Below are 21483 nucleotides of genomic sequence, written 5' to 3'. Positions count from 1 at the left end.
TCTAGACATGTTCATGTGTGCTGCTCTTTCTTTCCCACCCTCGAGCTCTCGATGCCTTTCCTTGCCCAATACGATGCTTCTCCTCAGCACGGAGGGGGATGTCGAAATGGTAGGGCGAGTCAAACACGTGAAGGGAAAACACGAGGTGCAATATCTCTCGGCTGAATTCAGAAGAGAAAAGACAGCACGGAGGGGGATGTCGAAATGGTAGGGCGAGTCAAACACGTGAAGGGAAAACACGAGGTGCAATATCCCTCGGCTGAATTCAGAAGAGCAGTCTTTTTTTTAAAGTCGTGCAGCGTGTCTACAACCATGTCAAACACGATGATGCTCGGAGATAGTGGACGAGGGGCTCATCAGCAGGTCATTGGATTTTCCACACGTTTCTGTTTGTTTTTGCTCCAGGGATTTCACTGAATTAGACACACACACATATACACATAAACAAGTGGCAAAGTAAACAAGTGGCAAAGTAGCAAGATTGAGTGCCGGCCATCCAGAATAAGCCTGCCCCACTCAAAGATCTCAGTCTCACCCTTTCACTCTCATCGCAGACACACGCACACAGAAACAAAAAACTGGAAAAAAATATGAAAAAATTCGCGCAAAAATAAGCAAAAAGTTGTCGTGTGATCAGTTTTGTCGTTCCACGCACACACACATGCCCACTGGCCGATGTTGCGTTGGTGCGGTGCAGTCGGATTGACTTGGGTAGCCGGAGGTGGCAGGCAGTATGGTGCTGGTGGCAGCAGCTGCTGCGGGCCGGTGGCATGGGGTTCTTCGAATCGTCGTGCTCGTGCTGATGATCGGCTGTCTTAGCAGCAGTGGGTTTTTGGCGTACGACAACGGGCGCGACCAGCAGGAGGCGAATGGCCGTCACTTCTCCCAACAATCCAGCGCTCCCCCCGCGCCACATGATGCCGGAGCCGAGGCCCATGAAGGTCTTCGCCTTGCTCCACACGAGGGCACAGAGGTGCCCAGCGAACACGTAGCTTTGCATGAGTCTGAGACGGACCTTTACGGGGTGGTGGACGAGGACGATTCCCACGGATATGATCCCTATAACGAACTCGACTCGGAAGCCTCGCCTGTCGAGCTCACGTATGATTTTAGCGCGTGCTACTTTTCTGCTACCCCACCACCTGTCTACTTGCACGTCTTCGGCCTAAATGTTGACCTTGGTGGTCCCTGCCAGTCTCACGGCAAATGGCTTGTTTGCTGCATATTGCTCGTGGAACAGGGACTGCCAGCTGACAGCCTTCTCCATTCATCCCTCAAAGCTGGACTTGCGCGAACTCAACCTTGTGAAGTTTACAAGTTTGTTCCGCCTTGCTCTGTTGTATCAAAGCCCTCTGCTCACTCTTTCCGTTCTTGAGGATCCGACGACATGTTTTTGCTCCTCCGCTCACCTGCTTTTCGCATGCCTCTGCCATCACCGGCCAACGGTACAGTTGGCTACCAATGCCCGCAAGGTTTGTTGGACCCCTACCAGCACGCAGGTCTCTACCCCCCGCAATTGGCCGTGATACGACCAGATGGCCAAGTCATGAATGTCGTGTTCACCTTGAGCAATGATCTCCTTTCTGGCGACGACCACGTGGGCGTTGTACAAAAGTGAGTGCAAGATATCCTCCTTCCCTGCTCAGCTCAGCTCAGCTCAGCTCAGCAAATACATCACATCTCATTGCTCGCATGCCTGCTCCTATCCATCTCGTTGCGGGCCTGACTCAACAGCACACTGGAGCTTCCAAGTTGGAACATGCCCGAAGGTGCATATCAAGTGGCTTATGTCATGATGGTGGATCAATTGGGTCGGCAGGGCTACATAGAGGCGGCGGCGCTACAAGCGAGCGGGCTTTCGTACACCTTCCACGTAACAGGAAGCAAGCACGGTATGTGCCGACTTTTTATCAATCACCCCGCCACGCAAACGCAGTGTCTGATGCTCCTGTCTGTCACTCGGGCAGATCCACACGCACCCCGCTTGCACTGGGTACGCTGGGCGCAGGAGCGATTTCAAGCTGTACAAGAAGAGGAGCTGTTCATAGACGACGGGCTTTTGAACATCTTTCCACCCGAGCCGCGCTACGATCCAGCCACAGACGTGGTCATTGAACTTCAACTCGAAGGTGGGTCCCCGTTCTTTGCCAGGCGGTACTCTATTCAGTTGGTTCGATCATAGTAGGTGTACTTATCGGCTTCTCATCGTTGCGCCTCTGCTTGGTGTACAGAGCATGGCTCAGGCCTGGCAGAAAATCATTTGCTCGCTCTCAATCCCAGCTCTCAGATCAAACTGCGCAGTGTCACAGCGCCTGCGCTACAGGAAGTACGTCTCATCTATCGCCTTCCCAGCTCGTCACCATACCGCCCGCCTCTCACCTGCAGTGGTCTGATTCTTCTCTAGGTCATTGTTGATTTTGATGCGCGCAATGGCACCACGGGGTCGGGACCTGAAGGACTTTGGACGCTTCGCTTGCATGTGCAAATGCCACTCCACACGTGGGCTGGCATGTGGGAGGTAGGCACGTCGTGATGAACGCTGGATGAGCGCGCCACGCGTTGACTTTTGTCCTTGATTGGATGGGTGCAGATTGAATATGTTCGTTTGGCCGATACTGCCGGCAACGCTGCCTTGTACGATAAAGCCTTGGTATGTTGATGTTCTGAAGAGATCTGCGACAAATCTACCGTTGCTGTGTGTGTGTGTGTGTGTGTGTGTGTGTGTGTGTGTGTGTGTGCCAACGTGCGATTCGGATTCTTATGGCATACTGGCTGGTGGCCTCACAGATGCAAAAACATGGGATGCGGCTGGAAGCCTTTATTGGTAACCATAATCTCACCTACCACGGCGATGATCTGGCAGCATACACGGTGAGGCTGATCAACAATCACACCAAAGCCTTTTGTTCAGAACACCACCTTTCGCTCCTTCTACGACGGATACACGTCTGTACTCTACGAAAAGCCGTGACCACCTCAAACGCGGTGCCTTTTCCCATGGATGTAGGAGCTGACGTATTTCAATGACCCAGACATGGAAGCTGAGCGAGAGTATCTCAAATACATGCTGGCCTTGGAACGTGCCAAGGCTGCCGAGGCGGAGGCAGCAGAGCGCGAGGCCATGCAGCAACCCACGGCAAGTAGCTTTGCAGGAGCCGAAGGCGACAACTACAATAGTCCAAAGCAGACGGCAGACGAGGCAGAGGCTGAGGCCGAAGAATGACAGGCTTCTATTGGCGAGCATCCCAAGCCTTAGCGGCGTGTCTTTTTGGGACCCTTCGCTTCAGATTCAGACTGTGTGGTCACCTTCCACTAGAGGCACGGCAACAGCACGCACCAGCACCATGCAAAAACAAAAGCAACAACATGAGCAAGCACTAGAGCACTGCATGGATATCACTCGCGGGCCGGATACAGCGAGCCAGGTCGCAGTGTGCCAGAGTCGGCAAGAAATGCAGAATGATCCATCAGATGGAGTCGACAATTCAATCCAGAAAACTGACCTGTTGATAGTAGCGTAATGTCTCCAGCTGCTCATTGCGCTCCTCAGTGAGCTGAGCCCAACGATTAGCACGCACCTGCGCACGATACAAGGCGCGAAATTCATCCTGGCTGGAGGCCTCATCCGCAGCTTCGTCTGAAACTGTTTCCATCCACGGCGCGACGTTGACACTGGTGCCACGGCTCAAGCGTGCACCCAAGTCGCCACCCATCAGCGGCTGCCAGGGAGTTGCACAAACAAGGCAATCGTTCAATTGCACCATGGTGAAGGGGGTGAGTGAGTCAACTGCGGGGGCAAAGCAACCAAATCCATGCCAACAATTGCCTTGGCGTACTTTGGTACTGGCTTTCTTCGTCGACATGGCAAAGCTCGGGTTAAAGACGAGGCTGTCAAAGCGGCGGGGATGCAGCTTTATCAGCATATCCCGTGCCGTAGTTCGGGCATGGTCCAAGGGCAGGGTGCCCGGGCCCGTCCTGCGGAGCCGAGCAATGTAGAAAATGAGTGCGAGAGGCACACAAACAAGTGACGGCCGCTCTCATGACTCAACAAAGTCATAGTTGCAACGACTTACAAAGGCGCGCCATCAAGCAAGTGCTTGGTATGCAGACGACTGTATGGGTGATAGAAACTCTATTGCAGCGAGGTGTGACCCAACTGTATGAGTATACATACGTTGCGCGTTGACCTATGCAGCACGCCTCAAAGATCTCCACGCGAGGTCTCCTTGCACGCACCTGGTGAAACTCCAGCTCCCATAGTGCTGTGGTTAGTGCATTGGTATGCTCGGGTGACTCCATCTCTGGCATGTACACGCCGGTGGCCAGCGTATCGTTGTCGAGCATGGGCTGCAAACGGGGATATTTCTGACAGCAGAAAAAGGAACGTGACGGGTCTGCCCAGTCCTCTTAACGAAAGAGCAGTCGACAGCGGCGAAGAATGTGTCTGACGTACCTGGAGCAAAAGCTTCACCATGACCAAGGCCGCGACTTCGTTGTGGTGCTCCATGTGCAGACTCACGACCAACAGGCGCTTAGCAAAGGCGGCAACACGCTCCACAGAAATCTTCAAGGAAACACACGATATGAGCTGGAGTGGGCATGATGGGCCGCCCAACTCAAGCGCAAGACGACATGATCGACATTTTCGCACCTCGACACGGCGCAAAAGTGTGCTGTTGATGCAATCAAGAGCCTGATAGCCATTTGAGGCACATAAAAAGATTCATGGCAGGTTTCAAAAGTGCGCAAAATTGCAGTGGCGATCGCAGCCCGAAGAGCAAGATCAGAAGCGGGGAAACACAACAGTGCGAACAAAACAACTGGACCCGTCAAAAGTTGATCATTGGGTGACGACGGAGAAATGGCGCATCGCGCGGGGCGAGCAAACGTACCAAGTGAAAGTGTTGGGGTTCGGTCGGTAATTCCGCCAGACAGCGAAAGAGGGCAACCAGGAAACGACTAGGGTCAACGGTCAGGGAGCGACCTGGGCAAGAAAGTGAGATCGGGCCATGATCGGCCAGAAGCGGTGCCTTCCTCGGGAGACATGAAAGAGTCAACCCCAGGTGAACTGACCTTCACCAGATAGAATGCGAAAGGCTGCTTTGATTGAGGAAAGCGTCGCACCCAGCGTCAGCTGCTCGTTGCCGATCAAGTCCTCGAGGGCCTGTCATGTGAAGAAGCGGTCACGTGCACGCGTGGCACACAGCGTTGTACGACACAGATCAAGCTCGGTGAGGCGTGAGCAAGCACCAAAAGCCAAGTGACGCCGAAGGTCGGACCACGTACGCGGAAAATGTCATCGTAAAAGTTGGTGTCAATGAGATGGGCAAACCGGCCCAAGCCCTCCAGTGCCACAGATAGGATGGGCGAGTGCTGGGCAAACTTGAGAACGCGGAAGAAGACGGCGAACATCTGTGCCAGAATCTGTGTTTGATTATGTGAGAGACGCTTCGTGTTGGTGGTTGCTTCAATCTCCAAAAGTTCCTTGCTCAACTGCTTTTCGGCCTTGAGTTCCTACACACCGCAAAATTCGCAAGGATGTGCAATGCAAGATAAGGAAGGAATCACGATGACTCACAAAAAGGAACAGGTGCATGCTACAAACCTTGCGCTTGCGACGAGTTGCATGTTTGTCTTTGCTCTTCTTGAGGTTGCCCATCACCTAAACCAGAGCAAGCATGAGCCGGTGGCGTGTGCAAACAAAAACACAAACGAAATAACAACTGGTTCCACAAGGGAAACTCGAGAAAGCGTGGCACAACATGATGGCACGATTCCGGGTTAAAGCCTGTTGTTGAGTTGCATGAGCCATGGCGGGGGCAACTGCAGCGCGTGTGAGTACCTCATTGCGACGAGCATGTTTTTGCGCATCGGCTTTGTTGCGCACGTGGCGGTCCTGGATGCGCAAAAGGAGAAGGAGTCGTAGAATCTGTAGCAGAATAGAGTGGGTTGGTGTGAGTCAGGTAACGGGGTAAGCTGTGGACGCGCCGAAAAGACAGCGTCCATGACTTAGCCTTTGCAATGAATTCACTTGCCTCGGGATCGCACTCAAACTTGATTGCCTTTACGTGGGTGCAGATTGAGCGGACCAGATCCAATCTGGGAAAACAAAAGAAAGAACGGACGTGCATGTGCACCAGCGGCGAATGAGGTGAAGAGCATGACATTTTGAATCGTCAATCTAGGCTTGAGAAACAGCAAGAACCGTGATTGCACAGATGTATGTACTGACGTTGCGTCGTAGGCATCGTCACTGATGATGACGGTGCGAGCGGCCTTGAGAGAGCGTTTCTTCACCTAGCACCGTGCCAAGGGTTTCCGCGAATGCGTCAGTGAGTCAGGGCAAGGATCAGGGCAAAGGGCTTGGATTCGCAAGTAAGGGCAATGGACAGGGAAGCAGCGCCATCCAATCATACCTCAGGGCCGTAGTTGCCCGTCATGAGAGGCACGAGCGTTTCGATGATGTTATTGCGAAAGTTGAAATGGAAGGCCTCGGCCAAAAGGTCGCTGAGGCAGCCGACGGCGCAAAGGCCAAGCACGCGAACGTGTTTCTCCAGAGCTCCAATGTTAGGAACTTTGAGTTGCTTGAAAGCATGCATCAGGGGCTTGATGGTGTTGTGCAGCAACTTCAGAAAGGCTTGGTAGTGCGTGAGGAGGCCTTGTTCAAAGGCCCGAAGCTTGGCCACGTCTTTGCTCACGACGGAGTCGCGCTCCTTTTCACTCAGAGAGCGCACACGATAGCTGTGCGAGGCGACAAGGCACGAGGTGGTGAGATGCACACGGAAAGAGGGGCAATTTGCAACGTCAAGCTGCGGATTCGAGAGGCCACTACTCACCCAGGAATGATGTCCTTGAAGACGGCAGCGGTGGAGAGGATGGCGAGATTTTTGACGGTATGTGCAATACCCTGAAGAACAACCAGGGTGTGTGGTGTGGGTGTGCGCGCGCGGGCGGGAGTGTGTGTGTTAATATTGGCATTGTGGTGGTTGTGCGTGGTTCTGCAATGAGCATGTTGCAGCGCAGGTCAAGGCAGTGGCGCACCTGCTGCTTGCACCTGCAGAGTTCCAGCAGGTCGGCCAGAAGCTTGTGCCGGCCTTCTGGGTCCTCAATTATGGAGCTACAGAGGCGGGCGATTTCTTCCTTGGCCGCTTGCAGCCTATTGCACAGCCCAGTGGTGGCGTGGTTAGCCCACAAAAGGCAAGCGGATGCCGTATGCGTGTGGTTCGCATGGAACGGACCGTTTTTCGCGGGATACAAAGGCATTGACAGGTTCTTCCTCGGTCGCTTCAGGGAAATCTGGGCCCGTGTCGTTTAGGGAAGTGTCGTCCCCAGCATCCGAGGCCGCATCGGTCGCAGGAGTGGCGGCGACTTCACGTTTGGGTAGAGCATGCACTTTGCGGTTGACCTAAAGGGGAGGGGCGGTTCAGCAGGAGGTTGCAAGATGATGCGGAGAATGGGTTGATGGGACAAGGGGCCAGGTGGGAATGGGGGGTTTTGACGCAGGCTGTGGGAATACCTTGATGGGAAGGCGCGTCGTTTCATCGGGCTTTTCTTCCTCCCAAGACTGGGCTCGCCGAGGTGCTTGTTCGAGCGCCTCGAGCGCCTGATCGGCGCGGGTTTGCTGCTCACAGGCAAACGGGAGCATCACAGAGATGAGTGCGGGAGAGCGCGGCCCCAGCAAAACCAAAACAACACAGCAAAGATGCGTTGTATTCTTCACGCACTGCTTTGGCACGCTTGGCTGGAGCGGCGCTGCCGCCTTCAGCTGCAGAGCCTTGACCCTCTTCGCCGGCCAAGGCTTTGATGCGCTTGATCCGGTCCTTGCGCTCCTTACGGCGCTGGCCCTTGCGTGACAGATAGTGTTGCGGTTCCCTAAGCCCAATTGGCAATGTGCAGGCACGAATGAGAGCGACACAGCGGTGCTCGCGTGGACCCAAGCAGGGCTGGCACTCGAACGTACGGCAAGTCAATCGACGCAAAGTGTTGCAGCGCGCGCTTGCTATAGCTGGCCATATTTGAGGGTGATGCTCAAATGCAGCTGGCGGGGGGGTTTTCAAGGCCACGCGGTGTCGCGTGTCGAGCCAGCCCTATCCGAGCTGTGAGACCTTCCAATCAACAAGCAAGGCCGCGTGCGTATCGCTGCCGCTGCAGCTGGCTCAATGCGATGGCCCCCCTCTGCTGCCGGCCTCCTCTCGTGTGTGTGCGTGCGTGTGTGTGTGTGTGTTGTTCACGTGTGTGTGCGAGAGCCGCCGCGGAGTACAATCTCAAATGACCCCCCTTAACTATTTTAATCATGCGCGCTCGGAATTTGACGCGTAAAGTGAAAACATGCTCCTGGAAATAAAAGTTCTGGTTGCCAAGTGGTGCGCATAACACCCGCTCACGTTGTTGTTGTGGCTCTGAGGCATGTGTGACAACGTAAAGGTGTTTTAACGTTAAGCACTGCAGATTGGTATAGCAACCATCCCAACGCAGCGAATAAACAAAGACAAAGCACGAGCAAACACAGCACCAACCGCATCAGAAGCTACAATAACCTTTACAAAACATACATCGACTACCCAATCATCTACATGAACCTGTACAATACAGCCGTATAGATCTACATAAACCCCTTATAATGCGGATATTATCATAAAATCCCATTCAACAACCTTCTCGTCGTCCTCTTAAACCAAAAATAGAAGGTCGAAGAAACACAGCTCTCTCTCTCTTGTGCGCACACTCTCTCTCTTTTGCGCCATCTGCCTCTCTCGGCTCTCTGGGCCCCCTCCCTCCTACGCACACACACACACACACACACACACAGATCCACACACAGACAGACAGACGCATACGCAAATTTTCGCGCTTCTTGAGGGTGCAGATGCTCGGTCGCCCGACGGTTGGCACGGGTTGAATTGGACGACGCTGTTGAGCCCAGGTACGATGCCCTTGCCCGCTCCTCCGCCCTCGCCTTTGCCTCCGCCCCCCGCCCTGTTCCTCTCTCCATTCCTGCTTTTGCTGCAGCGACGCGTGGGCGCGCGTTGCCGCTCGCGCTTTTCAGCCATCATCTTATCCGCACATCCATCCATCAACCTGCCATCTTTCGTCTTTTGACCCTGCTCGTCCATGGCACCCAAACTCCTTCCATCCCCGCCCCCTCGACTTTTCCATCCGCCTCGCCCGCTCCTGCTTCAACCATGATCGTTTGGTGCCGCTCACTTGTTGTGGCTTTTGCTGAACAGGCGCTTGCAGCTGGCGCTGGTTTATCTGCGCTCCTCCTGCAGGCCGTGCTGCAGCTTCTACACGTCTAGCTCCCTTGACCCATCTCCACACGCTTCAGAGTCTGTGTGGGCCACCTTGCTCAGGATGGCCAAAGCCACCTCCCGGCCGTTGTCCGTCTCGGGCAATCAGGTGACCATTGGTAGCCGGCCCATCTCGCAACACTCTGTTGCAACTGCAGCAGCAAATGGTGCGGCCACCTTGCGGACGCCACAAAGCCGTCACGCCCACATTGCCACCACCAGCAGTCGCAACTCCACACCCCGTACGACGTCGCGACCCCCTACTACTCGTAAAAGCGCCTCCCCCGCTCGGCCCCCCAATCGGGCGGGTCATGAGGTCGGCGTTCGCCAGACCGCTCTAAATGCGGCGCACCAAGCCTTGGAAGCTGGTGGTCAGAGTCGCGTCCCTCGCTCCTTTCTTGCTGATGCCCTTGAGGAGTATTTTCCTTCAACCCTTGTCCACCAGGCCCTCGATGCGGCCGTTGCACAGAGCGGCGTCAACGTTGACTGGCGCGAAGTCCTTGACGCCCTTGCAACGCTAGACGCAGAGCCCTTGCGCTCGCCCTCTCCGGCCTTGGCTTCATCCGACCTCGACCCGTCCTTCCCACTCTGCACGTCCTTTGAGGATGGGCTGCAAGCGCTCTACACGCTTGCTTCTGATGAGACAACCTTTGCCCAGCTCTTTGGTCACTTTGATACCGATCATGACGGCATCCTCGACAACACGCAAATGCGCGAGTTTCTGGCACGGCTCATTGGCTACCCAAACTGTGCGGCTGCTCCTCGCATCCTCATTGAGCAACTCGTAGTACAGCTGCCAGGAGAGCCAGCGTATGGGCCCCAGGCCCCACGTTGTTACCATGGCCGTCTTCTCTACCGACAGGCTAAGGTGCGATGGCAGCTACGTGAAAGTGGCGGCAACATCTCTCAATCAACACCGTCAGCTGTCACCAATGTCAAAGGATCCGGCAGTCTGAATGAGCAGCCCACAACGGCTGACGCTGCCGATCCCACCAGCGCTACCATTCGCATGCCTCTGGCCGCGCCGCTTCCGTCGTATGGTGCCCTCCTTCACCCCAACGGCTCTACGCAACCCAATTACGCCAGTCCCACCGAGATTTCCATCTTACACCTCTCCACCGGCGTGCCGGCTCGGCGGGAGAACGCACCACTCGCACCCAGGGGGGGCGCCGAGCCCCTTGATCCCGTGCATGATCCCTCTGATTCACCCACACCCAATCGCACGGTGCGCGTCGTCAGCCCAGTACACAGCGAGCCTGACCTTGTAGAAGAATACCTCGCTACGTTGCGCGATATTCAGACTGCCAATGTCCATGACCGAGAGGACGAAGTCGAGGAGTTGGAGCGGTCACATATTGAGTTTATCCTCGACGGCCAGCACCAGTCACCCCGCCAGGTGGTTGCAGAGGCACCTGCCGCTGTTTCTAACAGTCTCAAAGGGGCTCAGAGCACAACGCGCTCGCCATCGCCACGCAAGGAATCAGCATCGGTGACGCACTCGCCGGAATCCACGCAAGCAGGCCCTTTGCAACGGCCACCCGCACGGGGCACGCTCGATGGGCGCCTTGAAGGCTTGAACCTCACCCAGAGACGGGATGAGCAAGAGGAACCCACAATGGTCAACATGCTGGAGGATAATGGGGTTGCAGTAAGCGTCGCTGCTCTTCCAGGGTCGCTGAGCGGCTCCTCTGCTTCTGAGAGTGAGAGTGCACTGCACCTCCCTGCTGACATGCGCACGCTGCGGCGGCCGACCCCGTCATCCCGAGGGGCCAGCGCCAAGTCCACTTCCAACGGCCCTGATAATGTTCTGCCTCGGTTCGTTCGCAACTTTGTGCTACATTTCGCCACTTAGCAGCTGCTTCACTCACGGTCGTAATCGGCACCACCTCACTTGTCATTAATCTCTGCCATCCAGACCCACCCCCGCTCAACACTTGCTGAATTTGGACCGCTCACTCGGCGGCGTCGCACCAGACAAGAGCATTCGCATGCCCCCAACTCTAGGGCTCGAGCGCCCCAAAATGCAACCTACTTTGCACACGGATGCACACTATAGTCGCAGTCTTTTTGACATGTCTCAAAATGAGCGCGAGCAACTGCTGGCCAATCGACCCGGAGCTGGCCTCCTCTTGATGAGCTCACTTCCCGCCGATACGCACGCCGCCGATGTGCTCGAAGCTATGCGTACTCTTTGTGCAACCAAGGCAGAAAAACTTATCAAAGCTTGCGAACAAGAGGACTGCCGTCATACGGGCTTTGTCACTGGGTACGCGGTTTCACCTCCCCCCCCCCCCCTTTTTTTTTTCATCCTCCAATTCGCGCGAATTTTGTCACAATGCCAATCTTTACCTTTGGTTGCACCAAGCTTCATCAGCACGACCCTTCGCTTTTTTTTGATGCTTTTCTATAGTAACGACATGCGCCGCATCATCAACGAACATGGCTTGACCGTGACCAAGGTGGCATTCAGGCGCCTCTGCCACGGCGCCGACGTGATTGGCATGGCTGGCATTCCCTACCGTCGCTTTCTGCGGCATTACACACCATACCGCAGTCATCAAGTGCAGCTGGAAGAGATTTCGCGCGTATCTTGTTCGTGTCATCCGCTCCCTTTGACCTCCCCCATCCCTCTTTATTGTGCTTTCGAAATCGCGGCTTGTGCCTGCCCCGACTCTTCTGATCTTTGCCACCTTGGTGTATTTTGCTCATCGGCCATAGCTGGACACCCATCTCGCGGCTCAGCACGAAGCACAAATGCCAACAACGCTGTCACGGTGAGGCCAAAACTCTAACCTTGACGTTTCGTCTTGCCCCCAGCTTTTGTGGCCTTTCCTGTCTCCTCTACTACTGATAATGCGCTTGCACTGTCTCAACTGCTGCGTGACTGTACCACCTGATGTGCTCAATCTTTGTGTCGGGGCATTTTTCCCCGTCAGTTTTCGGACAAGCCGTTGCAGGAGATACACGCCATGGTGCAACCCGTCATTGCGCGCCACTGGCAGTCGATTCTGAAAGCATGTCGGCAGTACGTGGCTTCGTCTGCCTTCTACCAATCTCAATGGAATCGTGGCTTCTAGCTGTCTGCTCTGGCCCTGCTTATCCTTGATTCCTTCCATCAATATCTTGTGGACAGGATGGATTCGCGGCGCAAGGGAACTTTGCTACCATCTCGCTTCAAGGCCGCTGTCAAGGTGAGAGAAGACCAGCCGGCTGGCTTTTCCACCAGAGCTGCCTCGTCAACGTTGGCAAGCTCTCACTTTTCGTTGTTGTGCTTGCACAGGTCCATTTTCCTTTGAGTGAGGCAGAACTGAATAGCCTGTGCCGACATTGGCGCCTGGGCGGCAAAGAGGTTTGTCTCTAAACTGCTCGGACATTCTATTCGAGGTCCATGTGCATGTGCATGTGCAGCCTGCTTCACAGCAACCAGTGACTCGCGATGACATTTGGCTGACGGCGCCGATTGTGCCCTCTGCCCCAACCCTTTTTGTGTCTGCTTGTGTTGCAGGTACATTACGGCAAGTTTGTGCAGCATTTTGCCAGTGGCACGGCCACCTCAATGCAAGCAACCCAAAGGGCTGCGCCGACCCTACCCACCGTCAACACCCCCAGCAGCAGCCAAAGGGGCTCGGAGAGCGAGTTCCGAGCTCTGGCTGCCCGTGTACATGTCCCAGTGGAGCAAAATTTTGCCGCACTTCGTCAACGCCTCAAAAAGGGCGCCATCAGCAACAGCCGCACCACTTTGGAGAATGTTCAGGCCAGCTTCGCAAGTGTGGGCATTGAGCTCACCTCTGATGACCTGGAGGTTATTCGCAACTCGTTGCGCCCTCGCAGCCAAGATGCTGGCCTCGATTTCAACGAGCTTCTTCGGCGGCTGCTCAAATAGGAGCAGGCATGACTTGGCGTCCTTGTGTCCCACCAGTACAAGTCTATCTATTTTGACCGAGTCGTGGTGGATTGTCGAATACGAGTGTGACCACCATGCTGTGCTGACTTTTGCTCTGGCGTGGGCACGGCGTTGTGCATGAGCGTTGTGGACTCGGTTCACTGCGTTTCGAAGTGAAGGCTGAGGTCTCCAATTACGTTTCGGTCGTTGCCCATAATTCGTAGAGCAGGGTGAGACAATAGATCATGCGGTTTTTGACGACCATACTCGAACCCACTGGGATGGAGAATTAAGTGGCATTTTATCAATTAAAACATCAACATCATTGCGAGAGTCCATTATCGATTGCTATGCTTTTCACGTTGTTTATAAACTTCAGTTTTGCTACTTTTCAAATGCCTGAGTGGGTCCTGGCGACCGCGCACAGCGCGGTTCGGGGCCGTTGTGCTAATCAGGCGGTGCCGACCCAGCACTGGGAGGCTCTGGCAATGTTATTTGGGAAGAGCGCCGTGCTTGGTTGCGTGTGTCCGGTGCGCTCTGGGTGCGGTTTAGCACGACTTTCTTGCGTCCATTCTTGACCGAACGATTCTTGCTGTGTCCTGTGCTTGAGGAGCGCGTCGGATTATCCCGCCAATTGTCTGAGCTGGCACTTGATGCCACGCTTGTTGAACGGGACGGCGGGGCTGAAGCGCGATGCCCTTGAGCTTCGCGGCTGCCGGGTTTGTCCTGGTGAGAACGACGCCACGAGTCTTTCCGTGATGGCGAACGACCATCAGCTCCAGCCGCAGTCTGATTTTTTAGAGACTTTGTAACATTTTTCAGCAGTCCTTGCGCGGCTTTGGTTATTGCATGCTTGGAACCAAATAAGGCTTCGCGCCTTGTGATGATGTATTCGAGTTCCTTTGGCAGGGCTCCAACGTCTTGCTTGAGTGCAAACTTCATCTCGCAAACGCGGTATCGGGCTGTGATTGTCACGCTGCTGTCCGGCCCTGCAATGTTTGAGCGAATTTCTGCCGCCTCCTCGCAAACGACCAGGGCAGAACGGAACAATGCGTTGGCTTGCTCTTGGTCCTGATTCGCGGTCAGGGAAGGAGAGCTGGGCAGCGCGGCATTTGACGGGCGCTTTCTGACGATGCCTTTGGCACGGTTGATGTAATACATTCCCAGACTCATGAGCGAAGTGGCCACGGAGGGGTGAAGGGGGCCACAACACGAGCGAGCAATCTCAATCGAATGCTTCAAATGGTCCTCGGCTTGCTCGATCAAGTCGCGTTCATCGCATTCGCCTAAAATCGCGCCAAGGCGAGAGTAGAGCATGCTCAGCGAGCGGCGGTTGCGATAGGGAACAGAATTGTTTCGCTCGGCATGCTCCAGATTCTCCTTGAGTTTCTGCCATCTATCAGAGGTAAGTAGCTCGACAACTTCCCTTGGATCCGTCAGCCTAAACATGTCTTGCAGCTCTGGCACACAAACAAGATGCGACGGAACGAGGCGAGCATCGTTGGGCCCGCCCTCAAAGATGGCACAGTAGTTGACGAGAAAACTGTCTTTGATGGAGGGTAGCACGATCGGGTTCTTCTGGTGGTCTCGCTTCTTATAAGGTCTGGCTGTCCACGCCAGCAAGGAATAGGCCGCGTCAAGCTCAAGATTGGTTCGCCTTTCCTCATCTGAAAGATAGGCTCGGCGCAGCTCGATCTCGCGACTCAGAATTTGCGTGCTCAGATCGTTCTCCCCTTTGCGGTCACACACATCAGCAAGACTGTGCAGCATGACCAGCAGCATCGCGAATTGATTCGGGACTTCCTCTGGTTGCGGGGCACGAAAGTCTGGCACAGGTGGGACCTCGTCATGCTTGAGCTGCCATGCCTTATTGAACTTCACTGTTCTGGGGCTGAGATCATCAGTTTGTTCCTCTGGCGCGATGATTTGCAAGTCCTGTGCAGGACGAAGCCCGCAGAGAAGGTCGAGTCCCGCCGCGAATATGCGCTGAGCCAGCGGAAACTGGGACTGATGAAGACACATGCAGCCCACTTGGTGCATGAAATAGGCTATTGGAAGCAGGTTCTCGCCGATCGTGACTTTGGCAAGTTCGGAGTTGAGATTCTTTAGCAATTGACTGATAGCAGGTTTGACAGGAATGGCTTGCCAGAGCCGAATGTAGTTGATGCGTTCAGCTTCGCTGCGAAAGTAATGCTGCAGGACGTCCTTACGCGTCAAATGGCGCACAGCCTTCTCCTCATCCAGATGCAAGTACTGGTGAGTAAGCTCATCGCAGCTGCGCGTCAGGGGTTTTGCCTCCATAAATTGACAGATGGCTTGGCGGGCATGGTTTTCAGTAGACTCGTCAGAGGAAAAATAGCGGCGACGCACGACAGCTTCGAAGACCTGGTGTGCAAAGTAGAGGCGACCACTGGTGGCTGCCAGCACGGTTGAAATATGCCCAAAGTTATCCATGGCCTTTGCATACCAAGTTGGTGGTACGTGCATGATGGACAAGATCTCCTCCAATTCGAGACCGTTTTCAGCCACAGCGATATAGATGAGGAACACAGCCGCAAAGCTTTGGAGAGCGTCGTCATCAGACCAGGTGATCAGGGGCATGTCCAGACGAGCTGGCGAGGGCAGTTGCTCCCAGCGGATCAGGATTTGGTTGAATAACGACTCCACGTCGGGCAGGCCGATCAAGGTTTGAAACACTTTATCCAAAGTGTCAAACGAGGCCAGCAGGCGAAACTCGTTGAGCAGCGTGCGCAAATGAAGGGGGGTTTGAATACCCTCGCTGTCAATCAGCTGCATGCGCGCAGAGAAGATGACCACAACAATAAAAAGAGGCAAAGGACATCAGCACGTGGGACCCAACGGCCAACTGTCAACTTCAAAGCAAGGCGAGGCTGCGCCTGGCCGAGAAGCGCAGAGGGCGTACACGGGGCTGGGGCCAAATGGCACAAACCTGGTTCATAAGATGCGAGGGAAGAGTTTGTCCATAATTCTGGAGGAAGGCCTTGGCAAATTGCTCTCGATCGCGGCGGGTCATGAGTGGCATCTTTGTGGAAGACCAGGTTGCTTCGGGGATTTGCTCCTACAAAGCGGTCCCAGGCACCGGGTCGACCCCGGATCGCGGATCTGTGAGGCTGGTGCTTGTCAGGGTTTCTTTGAGGCCAGCGAGTATGAGGTGGGTGCCAACGAACAGCATTTGGGAGGGGCGTGACGACGGAGACGATGATGCTCATGTGAAGGAGTTTTTTCTGCGATCAAAGGGGGTTGCATATTGTGAGGGCAGACGAGCGCGTGCGTATATGGGCACGAAGAGCATTGTGTTTCCACAGACAACGCGGGTACCGCATTTTAAAATCGAGCTCGATTCGCTATTGGATCGACAAGGGCCTTACCGAGGGCAACCAGTCATTGAGTTGCTTGACCTTGTTAAACTCGTCGGCGCCGTCCACCAGGACAACAAGTGGGCTCTACAAAGAGCGAGGGCGAAGGTCGAAGGTCGAGGGGCGAGGGATGCTGGTCGTGATGCATGGCAGCTGCAGGAATAAGAGCTAGCCAGGAGGGCGCTGGAATGAGTCGGGGACGGTGCCGAACCTTCAATGATTGGGGTACGTCGTTGAGAGCGAGCTCAAGAAGTTCGTGCCAGGCATGAAGCGACAAGTCAAAATCCAAATCATCCAGCTTGACGTGATAGCGGCGGGCCACAAAGTGGAAGAGGCGACGCGAAAAGTTGGATAGGCTGTCTGAGCTGCCGCCTTTGCCTGTAAAATGGTAAAGGACGGCGGTCTCGGGCTCACTGTCCCACTTGACGGCACATTTGGCTAGAAGAGATGATTTACCCGAACCTACGTGGCCATGCACGATGGTGACGCCAGGCTGACGGCGTCGCGTATCGAGAGTTTCGAGAAGACCGGCAGAGTCCTCGAGGGGAGCAAAGACGGCATCACGCGTGAGCGCATACATGCGGTGCTCAAAGTTGTCTTGGTCGATGGGATTGGCATGTTCCATCAGTGGGTAGTCACGCTTGATCATGGCCATCAGGTAGTCAGCTAGGTGTTCCGTGAGATCGGAGGGCCGTTGGTAGTCAAGCGCAAGCGCGGTGCAGGAGGCGAGATCGTCCTGCTGAGCAGACTGGTCAGAGCCCAACCGAATGTGGTGCGAGGCTTCATCTCGCAGCCGACGCTCTAGAGATTCCAAGCTTTGTTGCTTGCCAACATCGCTGTCGAAAAAGTCGTCTCGTTCAGTCGTCTGTTGGGCTTGCTCACGACTGTAGGCAGGATCGCGAAAGAGCAGGACGGCGCGCCGTTCCGTGGAAGGCACGTTAAAAAAGCCGACAGTGAGTTCAAGCTCCGTTAAACTTAAGTCAGCAAAGTCTTGGGCTATCGACAGCTCGTCGCTCAGACTGTTCAAAGCGAGTTCTACGTCCGCCTTTAGGGGGCGGCAGTGTGAAGGTCAGTGGCTACCAGTGGAGGAAGCGAGGAGGAAGCGACAGGGCAGCTTTGCTGGTGCGTGCGTGGTCAAAGTACACGCACTTGAGATGGAACCGATCCGTAGCGCTGGGCAATCATGCCCAAGATATAGGGGCGCGAGCGGGCCACCTGGCGCAGGCAGGTCTCAATCACTTCGTGGTGGGGCGTGTCTTGCTCGATGCCCCATCTAGATTGGTTAGAGTGCCCGAGCGGCGAGGATTGGGGTTTGAGGGGTGCGTGGCCCATTGTATGTTGCATGGTCGGGTGGCCAGAATCACTGACTTGAGGTCAATGTCGAGAAAAATCACGCCGCGCCTTGAACACTCGAGCCGGACCTGTCGCGAGCGCACACATATCCATCTGTTAACGGTTTTAAGGGGGCGAGGCCGGGGGGGGGGGAGGTGGAGTTGGCGGTTCATCAGCAGACCTTGGGGAGGATTGTGTGCGCAAGGATCTGACGTTCGACCCGCATGTCTCGGAAGCTACTCGATATGAAGAGGCGCACGACCTGGCCCAACTGCGGGGTTGGGGTTGACACCGGCGGCTCGGTCTCAGCTCCCAAAGGCGGCTCTGCGGCACCCGCCTGCTGCTCCCCGGTCAAAGTCTCCATGACCATCGGTCAGAGCCTTCCTGTTTGATACCATGAGACAACTTGAGCCAGCAATGGCACCAGGCGCATCAGGCGCACCGGTAGTAGGACCGGTAGCAGCAGCAGCAGCAGCAGCAGCAGCAGCAGCAGCAGCAGTCCGAAAAAAAAAAAAAAACACAAAACAAGCGCGCTGCCGCCAAGCAGAGAGACGAGTGTGAGAAAGCAAGGAGAGAAGAGGCAGGGACGATGGCGAGGGGCAAAGTCCCAAAGTGGTGTTGTGATACTGCACTAGAGTAGAGAGAGGAGAACAGCGGTTCGAATCAGAAGAGAACGAGGTCACAAGCAGTTTGGACAAAGCCATCAATAACAGCGAAAACATCGTAGGTAACTTACGTTAGAATTGTTAACAGAACAACACAAGGTGTACTAACATCGACGATAACGTTTCTCAGGGCCATGGGATGACATCTGACAATGAACAGACTACTTTAACAGGTTTTAGGCAGAAGGTAGGATTACATCATCGCGATTGCGCGTGTCCGTAGATGTCGCAATTCCGCCGCCGGGTCGGCTTGCAAGCCGGTTTGCTCCAGAAACGGGGTGCAACCACGGATCGCGTCACCGGACCTGGACGCTTCGTTACCCCGTCTACCGGGATTGTAGGATGGGAATGTTTGGTTACGTGATCGAGCTGTATGGGGCAAACAACCCTTCTTTCGGCCCTGGAGTTTGTAGCCTTCAAGGCAGATTGGTGGCCCTCGCACGTGGTATGTGAGAAGGGGAGGACAGGCAAGCCGCGCGCGAGAGCGAGGTTTGGGGCGAGTCGTCCATCAAGCAAAGGGTTGCCGAGCTGGCCGAGCTCTCTCTTGCTTGGTGGCACGACATGAGTACACCCTCTGGGGGTTGGGGAAGAGGGCTCAAACTGCGATTTAAGCGTAAACGAGCTGCCATACGGATAGGGATGCTGTGCCGAAGGACCGTATCGAATACAAAAGCTGATGTCGTAACCAGCCCCACATGTCCACCATTTTCGAAACCTCGCCCGCCAGGCTGAACCTATCGCGGGATCTAGATGGACCCACCCCATTCCATGGCGTGGGCCAATGATTTTCGGAGTTGGGATAAAAACGAACACTCCACGCACCACCGCGCCACACCGTAGATTGAGCAAGAACAGGTTGTTTGTTCCCTTCCACAAAGAAGTAGCAGTCGCAATCATCATAGTACTGGAGGTAGACGGTAGCATTGCCAGAAGAATCATTGTTCCAGCTTGACATCTAGAGTGGCTGGGCGATGACGTCTTTTGGCGAACCTCATGAGCATGTCTCCATGTCCTGAAGCCTAAACGCGCCCATGCCCTTTGATTGCGGGACCGCACGACACTGGGGGTATCAAGGCATAAGGAGGTACTCCTCCTGAGCTGGACCTCGGATTTTCAAGTGGCCCTGTTCTGCACCGTTTGAGCCATCGAAGGGAGCCATTCTCATCAAAGGCATCGAGACCACGGAGTGTTAGGGTCGCATCAAAACGCCCGCCGCCACCGCGAAGCAAGGCTCAATGGTCACGGCAGCAAGCGGAGGAGGTTGTCCTCGTTCTCATTGGTGGCATCGTTGGTTGTGCCAAACACGTGTTTCGCCTGTTTAACATCGCAAACGGGAAAAACAACCACAAACGCGTGGGTGGACATGATGTGGCCGACGGCGACAACCACAGCTGGTGTGTTTGTCATCAAACACACCACCAAGAAGGGGGCAAGGGGGCAAAGGCATGGGTGTGTTTGTGGGGGTCTGGTAGATCTAGGTTCTTCAGAATCATCATCAACCTCAGTATCGCGCCTTGTGCACTCGCTTCGTTGGGTCAAACGTTTGGTCCTGCTAAGAATGATGGCCACGGGAAGAACAGCCACAGACAAGAACAGTCATCATTTGATACACCACACCACCCACGACCATTGGACCTGGTTCTGTCAAAATCATGACGACCGCCGTGGCGATCTTGACGCGCCCAAACAAGGCGAATTCTTGGCCGACCAAGGCGCCACCCACACATACACCCGGCACCCACATTTCTTACTCATGGACAGTCGCTTCTTTGTTCTCGGTAACCGGGAAAATGATTCTGTTCTTGCTGAGGTGTGGTGCTGCCCGGCTTGATGATGTCACACGTCAACACATTGCCATCCCGGTCAAAAACGCCACCCACAGCTTGGTGCTTCGAGGGACATTCCTGCGTTTTTTACACTCATCAATCTCTCTTTTCCCGGTCAAGTGGAAGCCTCTGGTCGATCGGCGCCACCTTGGATGAGTCTGTCTCTGTATGTATGTTGTTGTCTTTTGACCACCACGCCACGCAACCGACAGACAGTGACGGCTCTCGCAAACCACGATGGAGGATCAGACATGGATGGATGTGTATACCCGTACACCCGTACACACCGCGACAGTGCGCGCTTCGTCTCGGTGCGCGCTTCGCCTTACCGGCGTCGGGACTGATGTCTTTTCCAATGTTGTACATGCATCACCACCACTCCCAATAATGTGAGAAACGCTCCATGTGTTGATGGCGTGCGTCTTGTCGTACAAAAACGCCAACAGGCTAGAAGGAGGTTTGGCCAGCTACTTGAACTCGTCAACGATGCGCGCACGAAAACCCTTTCAGCCTTTCTCCCCAAACAAAGCATCAAGGTCCCTTTGCTTTGCTCCCCCCCCCTGCCCCTCCACCCCAAACATGCACACGTTGATCGAGGTCATCGTGTCATAGGAGAGAGAGAGAGAGAGAGAGAGAGAGAGAGAGAGAGAGAGAGAGAGAGAGAGAGAGAGAGAGAGAGAGAGAGAGAGAGAGAGAGCGAGAGAGAGCGCTCAAACAAAAGAATCAAATCAAAGTGTTTCATGTGTGTGTGTGTCTATGGCTGTGACTGTGTGTAACTTTTGGCATTTTCTCGTCGTCGTGCTTGACGTGACGGATTTGTCTTCACCTCCTTCTCCCCTCCCTCTCCCCTTTCCCCCCCACACGCTCGTCTCGGCGCCTTTGGGCTCTTCCCGCCCTTGATACAAACACACCATTCAAGAGGCGATTGACCCGCGCAACTCGGCCGGATCGACTGGTCGGGCCGTTGGTCTCCCCACCCAACTTGCTTTTGATTCTGCTCTGACTGGTCCTGGTCAGAAATCGCGCAAGCAACAACGCTGCACGCCTCATGCGCCACTGCCCCTGCCGCTGCCGCCCGTCGTTGACGTTGTCACAACGTCGTCGTCAGTGATT

General features: G+C 54.9%; 4 protein-coding genes across 4 annotated transcripts; 2 read left to right on the top strand and 2 right to left on the bottom strand.

The window, feature by feature from the left end:
- Positions 1 to 733: 733 nt before the first annotated feature.
- On the top strand, positions 734 to 3223 carry MONBRDRAFT_32918 (uncharacterized protein; the record flags this gene model as incomplete). Its single annotated transcript, XM_001746925.1, has 12 exons — positions 734 to 1101; positions 1241 to 1317; positions 1452 to 1614; positions 1735 to 1892; positions 1968 to 1993; positions 2081 to 2129; positions 2232 to 2326; positions 2405 to 2518; positions 2591 to 2650; positions 2672 to 2743; positions 2788 to 2871; positions 3008 to 3223. The coding sequence occupies 12 exons, from the start codon at positions 734 to 736 to the stop codon at positions 3221 to 3223; spliced, it is 1482 nt and encodes a 493-aa protein (XP_001746977.1).
- A 668-nt stretch (positions 3224 to 3891) lies between these two features.
- On the bottom strand, positions 3892 to 8013 carry MONBRDRAFT_32917 (uncharacterized protein; the record flags this gene model as incomplete). The annotated part of the gene is made up of 18 exons (XM_001746803.1): positions 3892 to 3975; positions 4237 to 4365; positions 4454 to 4564; positions 4652 to 4693; positions 4893 to 4984; positions 5074 to 5164; positions 5287 to 5514; positions 5606 to 5662; positions 5843 to 5929; positions 5985 to 6099; positions 6233 to 6297; positions 6417 to 6741; positions 6837 to 6907; positions 7042 to 7156; positions 7239 to 7405; positions 7517 to 7621; positions 7725 to 7872; positions 7961 to 8013. 18 exons carry the CDS (start codon positions 8011 to 8013, stop codon positions 3892 to 3894), a joined length of 2085 nt encoding a protein of 694 aa, XP_001746855.1.
- Positions 8014 to 9351: 1338 nt separating this feature from the next.
- MONBRDRAFT_26489 (uncharacterized protein) lies at positions 9352 to 13170 on the top strand (the record flags this gene model as incomplete). Its single annotated transcript, XM_001746924.1, has 8 exons — positions 9352 to 11102; positions 11203 to 11553; positions 11698 to 11879; positions 12006 to 12061; positions 12224 to 12312; positions 12421 to 12478; positions 12568 to 12636; positions 12793 to 13170. The coding sequence occupies 8 exons, from the start codon at positions 9352 to 9354 to the stop codon at positions 13168 to 13170; spliced, it is 2934 nt and encodes a 977-aa protein (XP_001746976.1).
- Positions 13171 to 13617: 447 nt separating this feature from the next.
- MONBRDRAFT_32916 (uncharacterized protein) lies at positions 13618 to 18249 on the bottom strand (the record flags this gene model as incomplete). The annotated part of the gene is made up of 8 exons (XM_001746802.1): positions 13618 to 15960; positions 16121 to 16249; positions 16359 to 16415; positions 16560 to 16634; positions 16759 to 17582; positions 17693 to 17820; positions 17916 to 17968; positions 18061 to 18249. 8 exons carry the CDS (start codon positions 18247 to 18249, stop codon positions 13618 to 13620), a joined length of 3798 nt encoding a protein of 1265 aa, XP_001746854.1.
- Between the last annotated feature and the right edge of the window lie 3234 nt (positions 18250 to 21483).

This window comes from Monosiga brevicollis, genomic scaffold (genome assembly GCF_000002865.3).
Source record: "Monosiga brevicollis MX1 MONBRscaffold_14 genomic scaffold, whole genome shotgun sequence".
NCBI classification, from domain to species: Eukaryota; class Choanoflagellata; order Craspedida; family Salpingoecidae; genus Monosiga; species Monosiga brevicollis.
Note: the sequence above shows the minus strand (reverse complement) of the source record. Positions and strands in the feature narration are given on the sequence as shown.